The 16,802-nt window shown below is 39.6% G+C and overlaps 1 protein-coding gene across 2 annotated transcripts in view; it reads left to right on the top strand.

Annotated features, from left to right (window-relative positions):
- The window catches only part of TENM3 (teneurin transmembrane protein 3), a 470,182-nt gene that overhangs the window by 376,881 nt on the left and 76,499 nt on the right, over positions 1-16,802 (top strand). For both annotated transcript variants that reach the window (XM_023221030.1, XM_031935298.1), the window contains exon 12: positions 11,408-11,554. In XM_023221030.1, coding sequence (XP_023076798.1) covers positions 11,408-11,554 — 147 coding nt within the window. The remainder of the gene's footprint in view (positions 1-11,407; positions 11,555-16,802) is intronic.

Raw genomic sequence — 16,802 nt, 5'->3', positions numbered from 1 at the left:
CTGAGTAGCTGGGACTACAGGTGCCCGCCACCACACCTGGCTAATTTTTTTGTATGTTTAGTAGAGATGGGGTTTCACCATGTTAGCCAGGATGGTCTCAATCTCCTGACCTCGTGATCTGCCAGCCTCGACCTCCCAAAGTGCTGGGATTACGCCGTGAGCCACCACGCCCGGCTCAAGCCTACGCTCTTAAGCCCTAGATAGACTGTCCTGCCTCCTGAATTATTTTTTAATTGTTCTTGTGTGTATGTGTATAGTGGAATAGATGAAAATTAATTTTATGTAATGAAAATAAATTAATATCTATGTCCCTGTTACAAAAGATTGAATTGTCATAGAAACAGATGCAAAAACAATAATGCCAGTGATGTCTTAATAAAGTACCACTTTTTTTATCCAGGAAATTTTAAATGATAGCTGATAACAGAACTTGTAGTTTGCCAAAATAAAAAAACAACAATTACAACAGTAAAAAATAGTTTGAGGAAAATCAGTTTATACTATGGAAGATTTAAGAACATTGTGAGCTATTGAACCCTCTGCCCACCTCCTTCCAAAATTTAAATTAATGTCCCGTTTTTCTGTCATTGGAAATTAGTAGGCTGGAATCTGTGTAGACATTGGCCAATGGAAAACACTTACAGAAAGTGGGTAGATTATTTGTGTCACCAACATCAGCTCATGAGAAAAGGCTGAGAAAAGTGTATACAAGTGGTAAACATCCTTGCATACTCTCACCTACAAATAAAGAAAAATTACTTTCTATATAAATCACCTTTGAGAATAGCCATTTGTTTACTATTTTCATAAAATAAATTGTAATGTATCCTAGGTAAGTTAAAAGGATTGTTCAGTCTTGTTTATTATTTTCCGGATATGGTCAAGAAAACTGACATGAGAAAGACCCATTATATTTTTCATACTTTAAAGTTTTAGTCTAGAAATTTTTCTTAAACATTAAATGTTGTGAATAGACAAAAGTGGCAATTATAGGCCAAAAATTATACCTATTGATATTGCCCAAACCTGTAGATCATTGTTATGGCTTCCTGTGATTGGATTTGTTAACACTATGCAGACACCACTCTAATCATTGTTATAACCAACTTCATTTTTCCAAAACCTTAAATAGCCAAATATTCACCTAGTATAGTTGTATTATAGTTTTTTAAATTAATGTTAAGAGCTGTCTCTGACTAGTTTCATTACCAAATCGGAATACTAAAATTTACCTGATTTCTTAAATATAGGAAATCCTAAAATGTGTTTTTTGCTTGTGTCATTCAATAAACTCACACAAGGAATAAAAAATAAAGGGGATGCATTACTAACATGTGTATGTTTGTGGTTCAGTGAATGAAATCATCCCACATGCAAAGGCTACCACAAAACCCATCCATCACACAGCACACAAGGCATCTCTTTGCATAGGCTGTGCACATCCCAAATCAGTGAGCCAGCCGTCTGGACGTTGAGTGTTCCACTGTTACTTCCATTATGTGTGTGTCGTCCATAGTCAGGCATGAAATCCTAAATTGAAGGAAAATACCAAATTCTGTTCTACCAGTCATCTCTACAAAGCTCTGCAGCTTATAAAGGCACTCTTTCAGCAGTGCTGACTTTATAAAATGTGATTTATCTCAAAGTACCTTTTCCATAGAATCTGGATTTTTCTGGGCTGACTTAAATCAGGAAAAAATATTGTTTCACTCGTTTGGAATGCCTTGGTATAAATACTGTTCCAAATTGAAGTATGGTATTTTGCTTGAGTAGGTGCATGTAAGAGGCAGTGTATTTATTCAGATAATTTTTACATCAAGTTTCCAAACTGTAAAAAGAATAGAAAGAATACAATATGCAAAGTTTCAAAAACAATTTATTTGAAGCAAATTTTTGAAAAAGTATTACCAATTGTAGGGGAGCAGATCCCTTTAAATCACGTGTGCACACACACACATACAAACACACACACACACACACACAAACACAGACACACACACAAACACACACACACATACAAACACACAAAACACACATACACACACACACACAAACACACATACAAACACACACACCCAAACACACACACACACAAACACACACACACATACAAACACACACACAAACACACACAAAAAAACTTTTTTTTTGCTGACACCACCTCACTTACTAGTTGGTAAAATGCAAATTAATTGACTTTCCTAAATAGGAAATAATTTTTTTTGAGCTTGCCCATAATCTGATAATTCTGTGGCAAAAGAGAACATATTTTAAGGAGTCTTGAGTAAACACTTAAGAAAATGTCATTGTTTTATGGTGTTTAAACTTCTATCACTGTCATAATCCTTTATGATATGGTAATCAGTAATAAAACAGTGCAATGAACACCAATTAAGGAACACCAAATCAGTGGGTATGCAGCTTGCATGCTGATTTAAACAGTTGCTGATTGGAATAAGTGGATTTAATATGTACTTATTTGCAGACTGTAGCTTTTCTGTCATCCTGCAGGAATTGGTACTTGACTAATCTGAATGATACCTACTTACAACTTTAATGAGATACTAATGTGAGTCATTTTTTAAGTCCGTGTTCGGAAGTGCTATGAAATGCTCAATGCTAACTAAAAATCTGCCCTCTACTCCAAGGACTTCACAGTAATTGTCATAGTGAAGAATATGTCTATATTTTATGATGTACGCAGCTGATGTCTACGCTGTACCGAGGATTCAAGCCAGTAGCCCGGTGAAAATATTAGACGGTACTATTTAATATGCTCCCCCCCAAGCCCGTTGTTGACAGCAGAAACAATGTGAGTAGTTTATAGCCATACACATCAACAACTGCTTGTACACAGTGAAACAGATTTGACCTTCCTTTCTGAGCTACCTGATGTCTGTATAACCAACTTGGTTTGCCTTTGTTACTTCTCTGTGTTTACGAGAGTCAGCCTGATGGTAAAAGGAAGCAAACTTGGAATTAATCTTATTCCGTGTCTCAGCGGGACAGGTACATAGACTCCTTAGACCTCATTTGTAAATGAGCGGCCTTCTTGGGAACTACTACTCAGCAGATATTTCTCGTCCAACATTTGTACATCCACTCAGCTGCTTCTGGTCTTTGGGGCTTTTTGGTTTCTGTTTTTTTCAAACTTACTTGTTTTTATTTTTCCTGGTTTTATCCCTAGTTCTACTCTCTTACCCACTGGTTTTCCAAACTTTGGATTTTTTAGAACAGATGACAGCATTAAAGCTTCCTTTAGTTTATATAAGGTACTCTCATTTATGAAGCTGTGTAATCACATAAGTATTTTAAATTCATTCGGGTATTTATCTTATTTCCTTTAACTGTCAGTGTTGGAACTTAACGATTTCCACGTTGTTTAGTCTGATTTTTTTTATTCCAGTAAATTCCTTGACCAATCTATAAACAGATGATGCTTCCAGTCCACCTTACACAGGTACACAGTTCTGGTTCTTCTGAGTTGTAACTGTAACATTTATTTAGAATATGGATTTTGGTGTCAGACTACCTGGTTGGAACTTCCTCTTTGCCACTGCTAGCACTTTGTTCTTAGGAAAGTTACCTAATTTCTCGTGTCTCAGTTGCCTCATTTGTGAAATAGGGGAAGATAATAATGTACCTGTTACCCCACAGGGTGGTGAAAATTAAACTGGTTAATTCACATTAAATGCTTAGCCGTTTTCAGCACATAATAAACGGTAGTTATTGTGAATACTACTGTCCATAGTTAGAATACATGGGAGGGGAGAGGAACAGATGAGTGAAGGACAGGGGGAGGGTGGTATAAAATGAGGTTTTACTCACTTTTGCTTCTTTCTCAAAAGATGGTCTCTATATTACTTGTAGAATTTCTTCAAAAGCTGTAAACACGTAGAGGATATACTAAGGCCACCAAAAGTACATTTGATCATTTTATATAACAGATGTTAAGACGCTGCTTTGACCAGGCACAGTGACTCATGCCTGTAATCCCAGCAGGTTAGGAGGCCGAGGCAGTCAGATCACTTTAGGTCAGGAGTTCAAGGCCAGCCTGAGCAACATGGTGAAACCCCGCCTCTACAAAACATAGAAAAATTAGCCGGGTGTGGTTGGGGTGCACCTGTAGTCTCAGCTACTTGGGAGGCTGAGGTGGGAGGATCACCCAAGCCCGGGAAGTTGAGGCTACAGTGAGCCAAGCTGTGATTGCGCCAGTGCATTCCAGCCTGGGTGATGGAGTGAGACCCTGTATCCAAAAACACAGAAAAAGAGCCTGCTGTGAGCCACGCAGTGGGAATGCAGTGATTCACATGGCCTAGAATTTACACTTCTAATGAGGACAATTTACACATTAAGTCACCTATGCCTAGAAAGTTTATTAAAGTCTTGTATTTTCATGGCATCTGTTAGAAGTGAATTCATCACAGCTAGTTCTTGATTGTTGTTTTCCTGTTACACGTACTCTGATGTGCATACTCTTAGACTTTATCCAAGAGAGGTGTTGGGGAAGGGGGAGGAAAAAGGAAAAATAAGGTAACAGAAGGGATGGAGGGGTGCCCAGAATGTTGCTAGATAAGCAGATGAGGCAACGGCCTGAAGATAGAATTCCAAAAAGATGCCATTCCTTCCTGATCTAGATGGGAGGGATGAACCGTACAACAATACTACATATGAGTGAGGCCCGTCCTCAGAGGCCTGAGAGTCCAGGTCCATCACTAAGGGGTGCAGAAAAGAGCAAATTATCTTGTGTCCTCCTCCACCCGTCTTTCCCGAAATACAAAGGGGAATTCTTAAAAGGAAGCACCTAGAGGGAGGATGTGTGAAAAGAATACAGCAGTAGTCATTTGCTTTGTTGATACTGAAAATTTATGGACTAAATATATAATATAAATATTTTCGGTGTGCCACATTTTTCTTTCACATTCGAAACTTCCATGAGTCTTTGCCTACCTGTACCAGCAAGTAGACCAAGGACCCGCGGGTCACAGGCTTGAAACCTGAATGGTTGCTTCATTTGTTATGTTCCAGGGATGGCTGTGTATCCGAATGTGTTTTGAAAGACAGTTAAGGCCAAAAATCAGCCTTGCCTTTAAAGTAATCTATAGATCTACCTTGTGCTTTCCTACAGAATCCATGTAGAAGACATGTAAAAGAAGGTGGAACTGCCTTGTGGCTTTGGAGAACGAAGTGTCTGGTTCTGACCTCCTTTCATCAGTTTTTTCTACTGGGGAAAAAAAAAACAAAAACAAAACCTTTCTTTTTTTCTAAATCTCCAAGAGACGGCATTGTGACAGAGTGGTTTAGAGCAAGCTCTGGAACCAGGCAGCCTAGGTTGCCAAGGCGTTACCTTGCCCAAAATAATCATTCCTCCCCTCTGTTTCCTCATCTATATTTACTGTCTCAACTGTTACTACATCACAGGGTTGTGGTGAAGATGAAAGGAGAGAATAATATAAGCACTTAGAACAGTATTTGGCACAAAGGAAGCCTTTATTGTTACCTACTTTGCCTATAGTGTAATTATCTGTTACCTACAGTGAGCAAGGCTAGCGGCAAAGTGCTTCATGTGTGTCACCCTGGATCATTCTGAACCTGGTCAGAGCTAGGAGAGAGAGACCTGGGCCAGAGCTAGAAATTTAGGAATCATTAATACATCAGCCAGGTGTTCATAATCTGTACATTACAGAGCCAGGGCTCATGGCAGAGCTGAAATCAAAGGCGGCATGTTGTGTTTGTGAGCATATGTGAATTTTTCTGGGAAGAGAACCCAGAACTTTCACCAGTTTACTCAAAGATCTGAGACCCAAAAAAGATGAAGACTTGCCATCTCACAGGAAATACGGTACTACTCATGCCGTGTGTCCCACGTGGGTCTTCTTCCAACATAAATAATCGAAACTCCAGGGACAGTATTTTATGACTGCAGCATTTTACTAGAAAGTAGTGGAGGTTTTTTTTGTTTTTTGTGGTTTTCTTTTATTTTGAGACAGAGTCTCACTTTGTCACCCAGGCTGGAGTGCAGTGGTACAATCTCACCTCACTGCAACCTCTGCCTAACGAGTTCAAGCAATTCTCCTGCCTCAGCCTCCCAAGTAGCTGGAACCACAGGCATGCACCACCACACCCCGCTAATTTTTGTGTTTTTAGTAGAGTTGGGGTTTTACCATGTTGGCCAGGCTGCTCTCAAACTCCTGACCTCAAGTGATCCTCCTGCCTCAGCCTCCCAAAGTGCAGAGATTACAAGCGTGACCCACCTTATCCAGCTCCAGAAAATAGTTTTTTAATGGGCCCCCTTTTATACGTCCAGCACCCATTTTTATAAGAATTTTATTCTATAAATCAAATTTCAGCTTCTTAGTAGATCGAAGAATGACTTTTCTCTAGTGTCAGAACATACTCGTTAGTTTTCAAAGTAATTTCTTACAACCTAATATCCATTTCAGCAATTGTTAGGTACATCAGTTTTTAAATATACTGTATTATTTTTATGATTATTATTTCTAATGGCTTCTTCCAACATGTCTGCATTTTTTTATTATTTCCTGTTGTGGTTTATATAATGATGTTTATATTGTTGCGATTATTACTTTTAATAATTATTTGAACCTCATATATTGACATATCCTTTTAACTTCTTCATTATTTAGAACCAGGTTTTTGTGGTATTATCAGAAAGATTTTCTTCCATGCCAAAATATTCCTTGTTGTTTTTCCCTCTTTGTCTCTTAGTTTTAAGCGCTCAGCCTCACAATTCTCTATGATATAAAATGCAAATGAAAAATCTTGGTATCTTTCTCAGTACAGATATTTTTTCTTATGGTTGGTTTTTAGTTTTTTGCAAAACTTGTGTTAAGTGTTGCAAATATTCAAAGTATCATGTTACTTTTGACCGGCTATATATTTTAAATGTATTTTGTACTTTGAGTTCTACCTCTGATGTTCTGGTGACCCAAAGACCTACCTTTACCTGTAAATCAGTCTACAGTTTTTGCATAATTGATTCTCTTGGCAAAAATAATCTGATTGGCTGATTAGAAATAATTTTGTCCACCATTAAAACTGCTAATCCAGATCAGAATTAAGTTGTGTTCTTTATTTTGGTTGTGCAGGACTAATGTAAAAGCAAAGGGTTGACTCTCTAACAGTGATCAGCGTTATTCATTTTTGTAAACTGAGAAGTTCCATAGAAATACTACCCTATGAGAATCAGACACTCCAGAAGTTTTGATGGCACTTTCTTTATGTTCAGATCATCAATAGAGCTATTACAGGGCTCTACTAGTTTATATGGCATGTAAAGTATATAGCATATAGAAGGAATTATAAAGAAATTATATGACGGTTATGCAATAATACATTTTTATTTTAATGTTTAAAAGGTAAATTATTGCCGGACACAGTGGCTCACGCCTGTAATCCCAGCACTTTGGGAGGCCGAGGCAGGCAGATCACGAAGTCAGGACATTGAGACCATCCTGGCTAACACAGTGAAACCCCATCTCTACTAAAATACAAAAAAATTAGCCAGGCATGGTGGTGGGCGCCTGTTGTCCCAGCTACTCAGGAGGCTGAGGCAGGAGAATGGTGTGAACCCAGGAGGCGGAGCTTGCAGTGAGCCGAGATTGCACAACTGCACTCCAGCCTGGGCGACAGGGCAAGACTCCGTCTCAAAAAATAAATAAATAAATAACAATTTTTTTTTAAAGGTAAATTATTTTTATTATAATTTCAGAGTAGTACCTAACACCATATCTTCTTCACCGTAATTTTTCTTGCATCATATTATCAATTAGCTGTAAACATGCTTATTTTTAAAGGCAATTCAAATGCCTCTAATAGAATCCTGTGGCAAAGTGAAGAATCCTTTCATATACACAGTACAGATGTGTCAAAACCATATACAGTTCTGTTTACACACATGACAGAACCACCACACCTGAGTGGCCCAACTGAAAGTTACAGTTTCCATCATTCTGTTAGGAGTTCTGCTACCACTTGCATATGTCAGTAGTGAAAACCAATCAACATAAGCATCTTTGAAACACAATTTTAGATCATTAAAGATGTATGAATTTTGACAAAGCGAGGAGATGGGAGGCTTATTAAGAATATATTAGGTCTCTACAATGAGGGAGGCATTTATGTCTCAGTTCAAGGGGAAAGATATAGCCTAATTGTATTCTCATGAAACAAGTGGACAGGGGCAGGTACAGGTACAGAAAAAGATTCAGTCTTAGTCTTGACTGTTCCTACACACCTTTTGTGAGAAAAAAGAGCCTATTCCGGTAGGTTTCTGAAAATAAACAGGATCTTACAGTAGTCCCTGTTTCCTCATGGGCTATATATGTGATAAATCATTATCTGGCTTGCAGTCAAGAGATACTGGGTAATCATTTTCTAAAGAACTTGTATGTGCCTTTTGCAAATATAACGTCAATATATTACATTTGCTCAAGAGTCTCAATTTCTTTCTTCTTTTTGCTTATTTATTAACTTTTAAAGTTTCATTATTTGTAGATCTCATAGTTGTAAATTTCCAAAGTTCTTTAAGAATAAAGAATTGATTCCATTTGTCCTGCTCAGCCATTATAAAGGAGAATGTTGAAAATGACGAGAGTAGAGTGCATTCCAAAGAATCTGTGAAAAGTGGTGTTAGTTCAGTTAGTTGAAAATGCTGAGTATTTCCTGGAATCATGACTGCATTTGCTAAAAACGTGAATAGACTGCATTTTTAGGAGATACGAAGTGCATCTCTGTCGTGTGATGTGAGTCTTATGTCAGCTGCAGCTACTCAATTTGCATGTAAATTCTGAAAATTTTCTTGTCCCATGTGACACTTCTGAAATGTCTGTCTGTTCTTTTTTCCTTTTTAATTTCCCAAGCTCACTATTTGGATAAGATAGTTAAAGGTACTGTATACTTGCTCTTTGTTGACATATCTACATGTATATCTATATATAACTGTGTATCACTAGGTTTGACAATAGACTGTTTTCCATGCATATTTTTGTAAATTACAAATCAGACTTAAATTATGTAAAATGCCTTGGATTTAAAGTATTGAGACTTAAATGTCTGTGTCTCATTTTTATAATTTTGGGTTATGACAGATTTCATTCCTTTGTAAAAGCGTTTTCTCTAGAACCAGAAACTGAAGATAATGGTATATTTGCTGTTTTTTGGTTTTGGGGTTTTTTTTCTATCTTTATTTCTTTCTTTCTTTTTGCTTTAAGATCTTCATTGTTGGCAATTCAGCTTAATGAGCTTTAAATTCTAAACTAAAGAATCACAAATACTCTTATCACAGAATAAGAAATTGTCAATCTAAAGAAGATTCTGGTTAACATGTTGAGAGAAATCTCATTTATTTCATATGGAAACTTCTTTGGTTTTTTCCTGAATGTTTCAAAATATATGTGATATCATAATTTATGTTTTGTTATTTTTTAAAAGCTATAAATACTGTACATTCTATAAAAAAAGAACTGATTACCTTGTTCAGCAGAAAACAGCAGATTCTCACATCTTCAGTTACCGTAGAAATAGATGGAAAAAGTTTTTTCAGAAGAGAAAATTCCCCTTCCCTTTCTCCTCAGATTACCTACTTTCTATTCCTTGTTTGTGCTTTTCATTAGAATATGAAAATATTCATGGCAATATCCAGGCTTTCATATACCAAATCTTACGTGCAGTCAGTCAGCTGCCGCACCTCCTTGTCAGTGGGGCAATTCAACCTTGCGTTTTCATTAAAAACAAAACAAAAAAACACATCCATCAAGAAGATTCACCTTTTATTTATTGAATAATCCATAAATACAGACGGTAATTGTCTGAACGAAAAGAAGCAGCAAAATTAATCTCTTCCTGACCTGATGGTATCCATAAGTGTTATTTCATTGTACTCTGCCATGGGAGACAGTCAAAATAGTCTTCTTTCTGTTAACTCTGATCTTAAGAGACAGAATGTCTCTTTACGATATTTTCTTTTCACGTTCCACAGTGGAGGAGGGGACACCAATACATGAATAATTCTTCTAACACAGACTTAAAATAAACATCTTTAAAAACAGATTGTTCCCTTAAATTTTGTCCCTGGAACAGTAGTAGCATTCAAATGATAAGAAGCTGCAAAACAAACCCAATTGCTGTAGCAAGTGTTTTTATTAATATGTTTGACACCAAATTATAAATAGCTGTGTCCACAGAGATCTGATGAATAGCCAGTTAGTCTTAGAATTTTAGAGCATTTCTCTCCTCGCTTCTGTCAGTGTCATATCACACTCATAAACAAGGACACCAGAATCTACCCAAGTGTCATCCTCATAAACAGATCACATTGGCTGCATGCCAGATATCATCAGTAGGAAGTGGCAAAAATTGTTTTTTTTAAATGTCATGTTAGACTGAAACAATTATAGATTTTGGATATATTAAATTATTTTAATTGTTTCCCAAATTTTCCCTCCTTGCCCATAAAAGCAGACAAGATAGGATATAAAGGTAACAGCATAAAAGCCTTAGGGAGATTGTCACAAAATACCACTCTTCGCTATCTGTCTTGAAGCACGTCACTACCGTGTTTTTGTTCAGTCTATCAATGTTTTATTGTGGTCCTTATGGTATTTCATTTTGTCCGTCCTAAGTAATCCAATATGCACAGCTATTACATTTAGTTGGAAATCCTGTCGGTCCTGTCCCATCCGTATGCAGCCTGAATCCTAATGTTTGTTAGAATAGATGCTAAGCTGCTTCACTATTTCCTGGGCTTTGCTTATTCTGTGACAAGGAATGTACTCTTGGCATAAAGTATAGTCATTAATACTGGCCTATACTTTGTGCAATTATTTAATGCACTGTAATTTCACATGAATATACGGCAACTCTGAGGCCAGATAAAATTAATGTTCTCTTTTTAACATCATTCATATCCTTATACCCACTTTCATGCTTTTGGAGCTTGAGGGAATTTTTTTAAGCAACAAGGTGTTTTAAGAAGGCATGTCCTGATAAATGACCAGTAATGTTTAAAACAGATTACAAATCTAGACAAGGGATTCTGAAATTATTTTGTTGAGATGCTTTTCCACACCACACAATATACCTTGTTGCTTTGCTAAAGAGAAAAAAATGTAAGTTAATTTTGTCTGGCCTGCAACTATTTAGTGGATCGTTGCATATATTTCTGTCCTGCACAGGTAAGTGGTGTCTCAAGGGTCAGGCCAATCAAAGATGCCACTTGGATAAGAATTAGATTGCATAGATAATGTTGCTGTTTCTATCCATGTGCAATTACAGTATTTGTGCTGTTTATAAAGGCCTGTTCCCACTAAGTGTCCCTTATCTGTTTATTTTAGGTACAAAAACTCACTACTCAAATCACTGGTGTTTTCCTTCTTTGTCTCGACAGAGGGTTGTCCTGGTCTGTGCAACAGCAATGGAAGATGTACCCTGGACCAAAATGGCTGGCATTGTGTGTGCCAGCCTGGATGGAGAGGAGCGGGCTGTGATGTAGCCATGGAGACTCTCTGTACAGATAGCAAGGACAATGAAGGAGGTGAGAAATGCTGAGCATGGACACGAGTCTGTGCCAGAGCACAGGTTCATAAGTGACAGTGAGTACATAGATACCCGGTGCCAAAAAAAAAAAAAAAAAACCGTGATCCCCATAGATTCGATTGGTTGAAAAATGTATGAGTGCTGATGGAATGATTTTGCTCTCCATTTTTCCTGAAACAAATGCAAGATTATTATCGTTCAGGGAAAAGGCAAGGTGGTAACCAAGCTACTGCGTCATGTCCATTGTTCTCTGTTCCTTTTCCTGGTCCCCAGGTGACTTCTCCTCAACCACAGTATTTAGGGCTCTGTGAATTGGGAGCTCCAAAGCAGTGTTTTAATAACTAACATTCCAAAAGATGCAAAGAATGTTCCAGCCTCTTCTGTTGAAAGGCATGGATGGAAAAAAACAAAACAGTAACAGAGAACAGTCCCCTGGAAGCTGTACTCTAGTGACATTTTATCCTTAACTTGATGCTTGCTTAAAAAGATGGTGAGATTCCACCTAGTTGAAGCCCTTGGTTAAGAATAATTATTATTTTCCCCGCTGAGCTCAGCCTCCATGTACTCTATTCTAATTTCAGGGAATAGAGTGAGAGTTGGTGATTACCTCTCCAGGGATGGAATAGTTGGGTCTGATAGCTGTTCTGTTTTGTTTTGTTTTGTTCTGAGACAGAGTCTAGCTCTGTCGCCCAGGCTGGAGTGCAGTGGCGCGATCTCAGCTCACTGCAAGCTCCGCTTCCCGGGTTCACACCGTTCTCCGGCCTCAGCCTCCCGAGTAGCTGGGAGTACAGGCCAGGTCCACTGCACCTGGCTAATTTTTTGCATTTTTTAGTAGAGACGGGGTTTCACCGTGGTCTTGATCTCCTGACCTCGTGATCCGCCCGCCTCGGCCTCCCGAAGTGCTGGGATTACAGGCATGAGCCACCACGCCCAGCCTTATTTTGTTTTCTGAGATGGAGTTTCATTCTTGTTGCCCAGGCTGGACTGCAATGGCGTGATCTCGGCTCACCACAACCTTTGCCTCCTGGGTTCAAGTGATTCTCCTGCCTCAGCCTCCCAAGTGGCTGGGATTACAGGCATGAGCCACCATGCCTGGCAAATTTTGTGTCTTTAATAGAGACAAGGTTTCTCCATGTTGGTCAGGCTGGTCCCGAACTCCCAACCTCAGGTGATCTGCCCACCTCAGCCTCCAAAGTGCTGGGATTACAGGCGTGAGCCCCCGTGCCCGGCCAGCTGTTCAGTTTTGACATAGCTTTAGCACTGCATTTTTAGGAGGGCTGTAGTTCCTCTACGGGGCTCCATGGACACTTGCCCTGTGGGTTAGGTTGTGTTCCCCTACCACTCCACCAGCCCCAGCCATTCTCCCTGCTCGTTTTGAGACTGTACACATGTACGATAAAGCATGGGTTAGAGTGTAGGTTTTGGAGCACACAGATCTTCACTGAACCATGTAGTAATTATGTGACCTCAGACAAAATTTATAATCACTTTAACCTCAATTGTTGCATCTATAAAGTAGCAATAAAAGAGTTTTTGAAAGGATTGAGAAAATGTATGTGAAGTATGTAGCATATTGCCAGGCACAGACCCTGCTCTAAGTAGCAGCTAGTATTATCCAGTTTTCCTTCTTTTGCTTTCAAAAGTGCTCATCTCGACTAAGTGAACTTCATAGAAGGTTGTCAGAGAAGCTTGAATAGCCTTTACTTTTCTATACCTATAGAGGGCCTCAACTACTATTCTGTAGGAAGCAGAGCGACCAGAACCAACCCCTCAACCTCCCTTCCAACCCAAAACACACACACACACACAGACACACACACACACACACACACACACACACAAGCCTGGGCTGACAGTCATTCTCAAAGCAAATGTTATTTGTGCCTTATCCTTCTGACAAGGCACTGCAATTCTCTCCTTTAGTTTCTAGCAGACTATTCACTGTTTTCTCTTGGACTGTCAAGAAACTTGAGCCGCAAATTCTGAGCTAAAGCCTTTGCTTTCCGCTCAGCTTTTCCTGCTTAGTAATACCTTGTTGCCCCTGACTCCTCTTAACCGTGTGCTTTATAGACATGGCAGCATTAATCCTCTCAAAACCACAGTACAGATGGCACCTGTCTTCGTTACTTTCCCCCGAAGAACCCCCTACTCCGTTGTTGCTATTGCCTAGGGAGGAAGGAGAGCTGCTCTTTCTCCTTGATCTTATAGTTCAGATTTTACTTCTAAGAGAAGATTGCATTGAGGAGGTTACAGAGTCTCTCAGAGGGAAGCGGGCTGCAGGACCAAGTCTGCAGGGACACTGCCAACTAATTTAGGGGCTAATCAACTCTTTAGTATTGTTATCAGCTAAAGAGGTTTTTTCTTTTGCTCAAAATTTATCAACTGTGAATTGGCCTCATTCCCCTTTGTTTATTCTGATTAGCACGAAACTATGCTATCTCTAAGGCTCCCCTCTCGGAGGGGAAATCTGAGCTGACAGAAGACCTCCTGCGGATTCTCTGCTTATCTCACATAATTTGTATTCCTGCCCCTAACCTAATTTTGCTGATCTTCTAAGAAGAAATCTCAGTGCCAGCCTTCTTATGCCCTGCGATTGTAACCTGGATGCTTTATAACCTAAGTCAGTGGGTTCTTTGAACTTAAGCATAAGCTACATGTCTAAAAACAGTATTTTTCACACCAAACCCCAAATCAACACACAAAAGATGGCAATGAAGGATGTCAATTATATGAAGACAGTCTAACAGAGTGTTTAAGAACTATAAATCCAGTCCTTATTTAGACCTAGACTGGATTTTATTAGACTGAAATTCTAGGATATATGGTGACTGACTGTAGTGTTATAGATCCATTGTCTAAGTTTGGTATCAAAATGGTGACTCATCCAGAGAGTAGCTAAGTAACTTGATTTAGCATATTAAGTAACTCAGGAGGAGAGGGTGAAGAGTCCAGTGTGGCCCTAGTCAGAAATTGAACACTTCCAATAAATAGCTACTATGGTTTGAGCAATTTTATAGAACACAGTGTTTCTATTTTGTGTACCATTCCCGGAACTAAAGAAGAAGTATCAGGCCGGGTGCGGTGGCTCAAGCCTGTAATCCCAGCACTTTGGGAGGCCGAGACGGGCGGATCACGAGGTCAGAGGATCGAGACCATCCTGGCTAACACGGTGAAACCCCGTCTCTACTAAAAATACAAAAAAACTAGCCGGGCGAGGTGGCGGGCGCCTGTAGTCTCAGCTACTCGGGAGGCTGAGGCAGGAGAATGGCGGGAACCCGGGAGGCGGAGCTTGCAGTGAGCTGAGATCCGGCCACTGCACTCTAGTCCGGGTGACAGAGCGAGACTCCGCCTCAAAAAAAAAAAAAAAAAGAAGTATCAAAAAATTTTAGAAAAGACATCCATCATATAGGGAGATCTTGAAATATCTTCTTAAGCGAGCATCTTCCTTCCCTTGCAAAATTTATTTTACTTCACCCAGTCAGGTTTGCCTCATCACCGCTGTTGAATGCCAAAGATTTTAAACACCTGAATCTCCCTAAATAGGTGTTCCTCCTTGCCTTTATGTATATCTGTTCCCCTTTATCTGTAAAAAGCTGCTTTAGAAGGGAATTCTTTATGAGGAATAGGAAGAACGTAGATGGGGGCAACTTATCTTCAGCCACTTTTAACACCTGTGCTGCTTTCCAATAGGCCCTTGTTTCTTTTCAAACAAACAGCTGTCATGTGTGCTGGGTAACTGTAGCTTTTCAGAGCTAAGGGCAATCTGTTACCCATAATAAGGGCCCTGACAAAGATCTCCACTCTCTCTGAAATCAACAAGGTATCCCCCTCATCTGCTTCTCAAATCCGGCTCCAAGTACTAAATAGGGGCTTTGGGAGCAGATCATTTTGACAAAGGCAAGCAATGGATTACTAGAGTTTTAAATCACACCGTGGAAATCAGAAACAGTTCTCACTGGACCAGATAATTGTGGATAACCTCACCAGATGGGGCATGTAGACATCTTGGGAGCAACTAGTTGCTGTCCTATCCTAGTTGAGAAAGCTTTTAAAGCAAATGATCACCAGTACCTACACGTGGCTTGTAAATCTTTCTTCTTCAACTCCAACTTTACTTATAAAGACAACAGTCCCCTAAATTGAGCCATTTGTTGCTCATATCCCAGAACACTCTGATCATGAAGTTGCTGAGACCAGAGAATAGGAAGGTGAAGAGGTGGGAGCTGCTCACTCCTGAAGGACGTGCAATCTGGAGTGGGGTTTAAGACAGTTCACCACAGTCTTCAGTTCCTCGAGTACCTCTTCTCACCGGCCATTCGCGTTGGAGTCTGCCCTGTCTCACAGGGAACCTACCACGGACTTCCACTCCCCCTCAACAGGAAAACCTTTCTTGAAGGTTCTACTCGACCACTCGACCATTCTTACCAGGAAAGACCCTGGTCGCACATGTGAGAAGTTGAGCTCAAACATTATTACATGTAAAAAATAGTATTAGCTTATATCACTAAAAAATTCAGATACAGTTGCACCCAGGTGTTCAAATGATGACACTAGAACCTTAGGTATATTCGTCTGTTAACTCTGCTTTCTTCTACCTTAGAATCATTCTCAGGCCATCTCTTCCCCAAAAAGGCCAACACTAGCTCTGAGTCTACGTTTCTCTTCCTAATAACTCCACCACAAAGAAGACACCTTTCCTCATGGTTGTGTGTGGCCTGGGCCTGGGCCTGGGCCTGGGCCTGGGCCTGACTCTCATTGGTCTGAATTAGGTCACCTGCCTAAAGGAAAACTGAAGTGCTGTCACCAGAAGAAAGGGGCTTGGATGCTGGGTAGGCAGAAAAACAGTCTACTATAGGAATAAGAATAGCTCTCCATAGCATTCAGTGTTAGTGCAGTCAGACCGTGTACTGCAGGAACTCGTCCACATGCTGATGGACTGTCACTTTCAGAAGGAATCTTCTCTCTGTCTCCTCCTTCCTTGCCAAGGTATCGCCTTTTGACTTGACAAGAATACCAGTGCTGAACCTCTGATGTGCTTTTTGTGCCCAAGATTAGCAAGCAGCTATCTCGTTCTCCCCATATACTTTTAAAAGCATCATTGCTTTTATTTAGCCTGCTGCGAAGACTCTCATTCAGCAAGGGGTTGCTTGACTTTAAATAGCTCTCCAAATGATGGTCTCACTATGCAAGCACCAAAAGGCAATAGCTTGCCAGAGATAATTCTAGCTCTATGGAAACTTAAGATA

This window comes from Piliocolobus tephrosceles, chromosome 3 (genome assembly GCF_002776525.5).
Source record: "Piliocolobus tephrosceles isolate RC106 chromosome 3, ASM277652v3, whole genome shotgun sequence".
NCBI classification, from domain to species: Eukaryota; Metazoa; Chordata; class Mammalia; order Primates; family Cercopithecidae; genus Piliocolobus; species Piliocolobus tephrosceles.
Note: the sequence above shows the minus strand (reverse complement) of the source record. Positions and strands in the feature narration are given on the sequence as shown.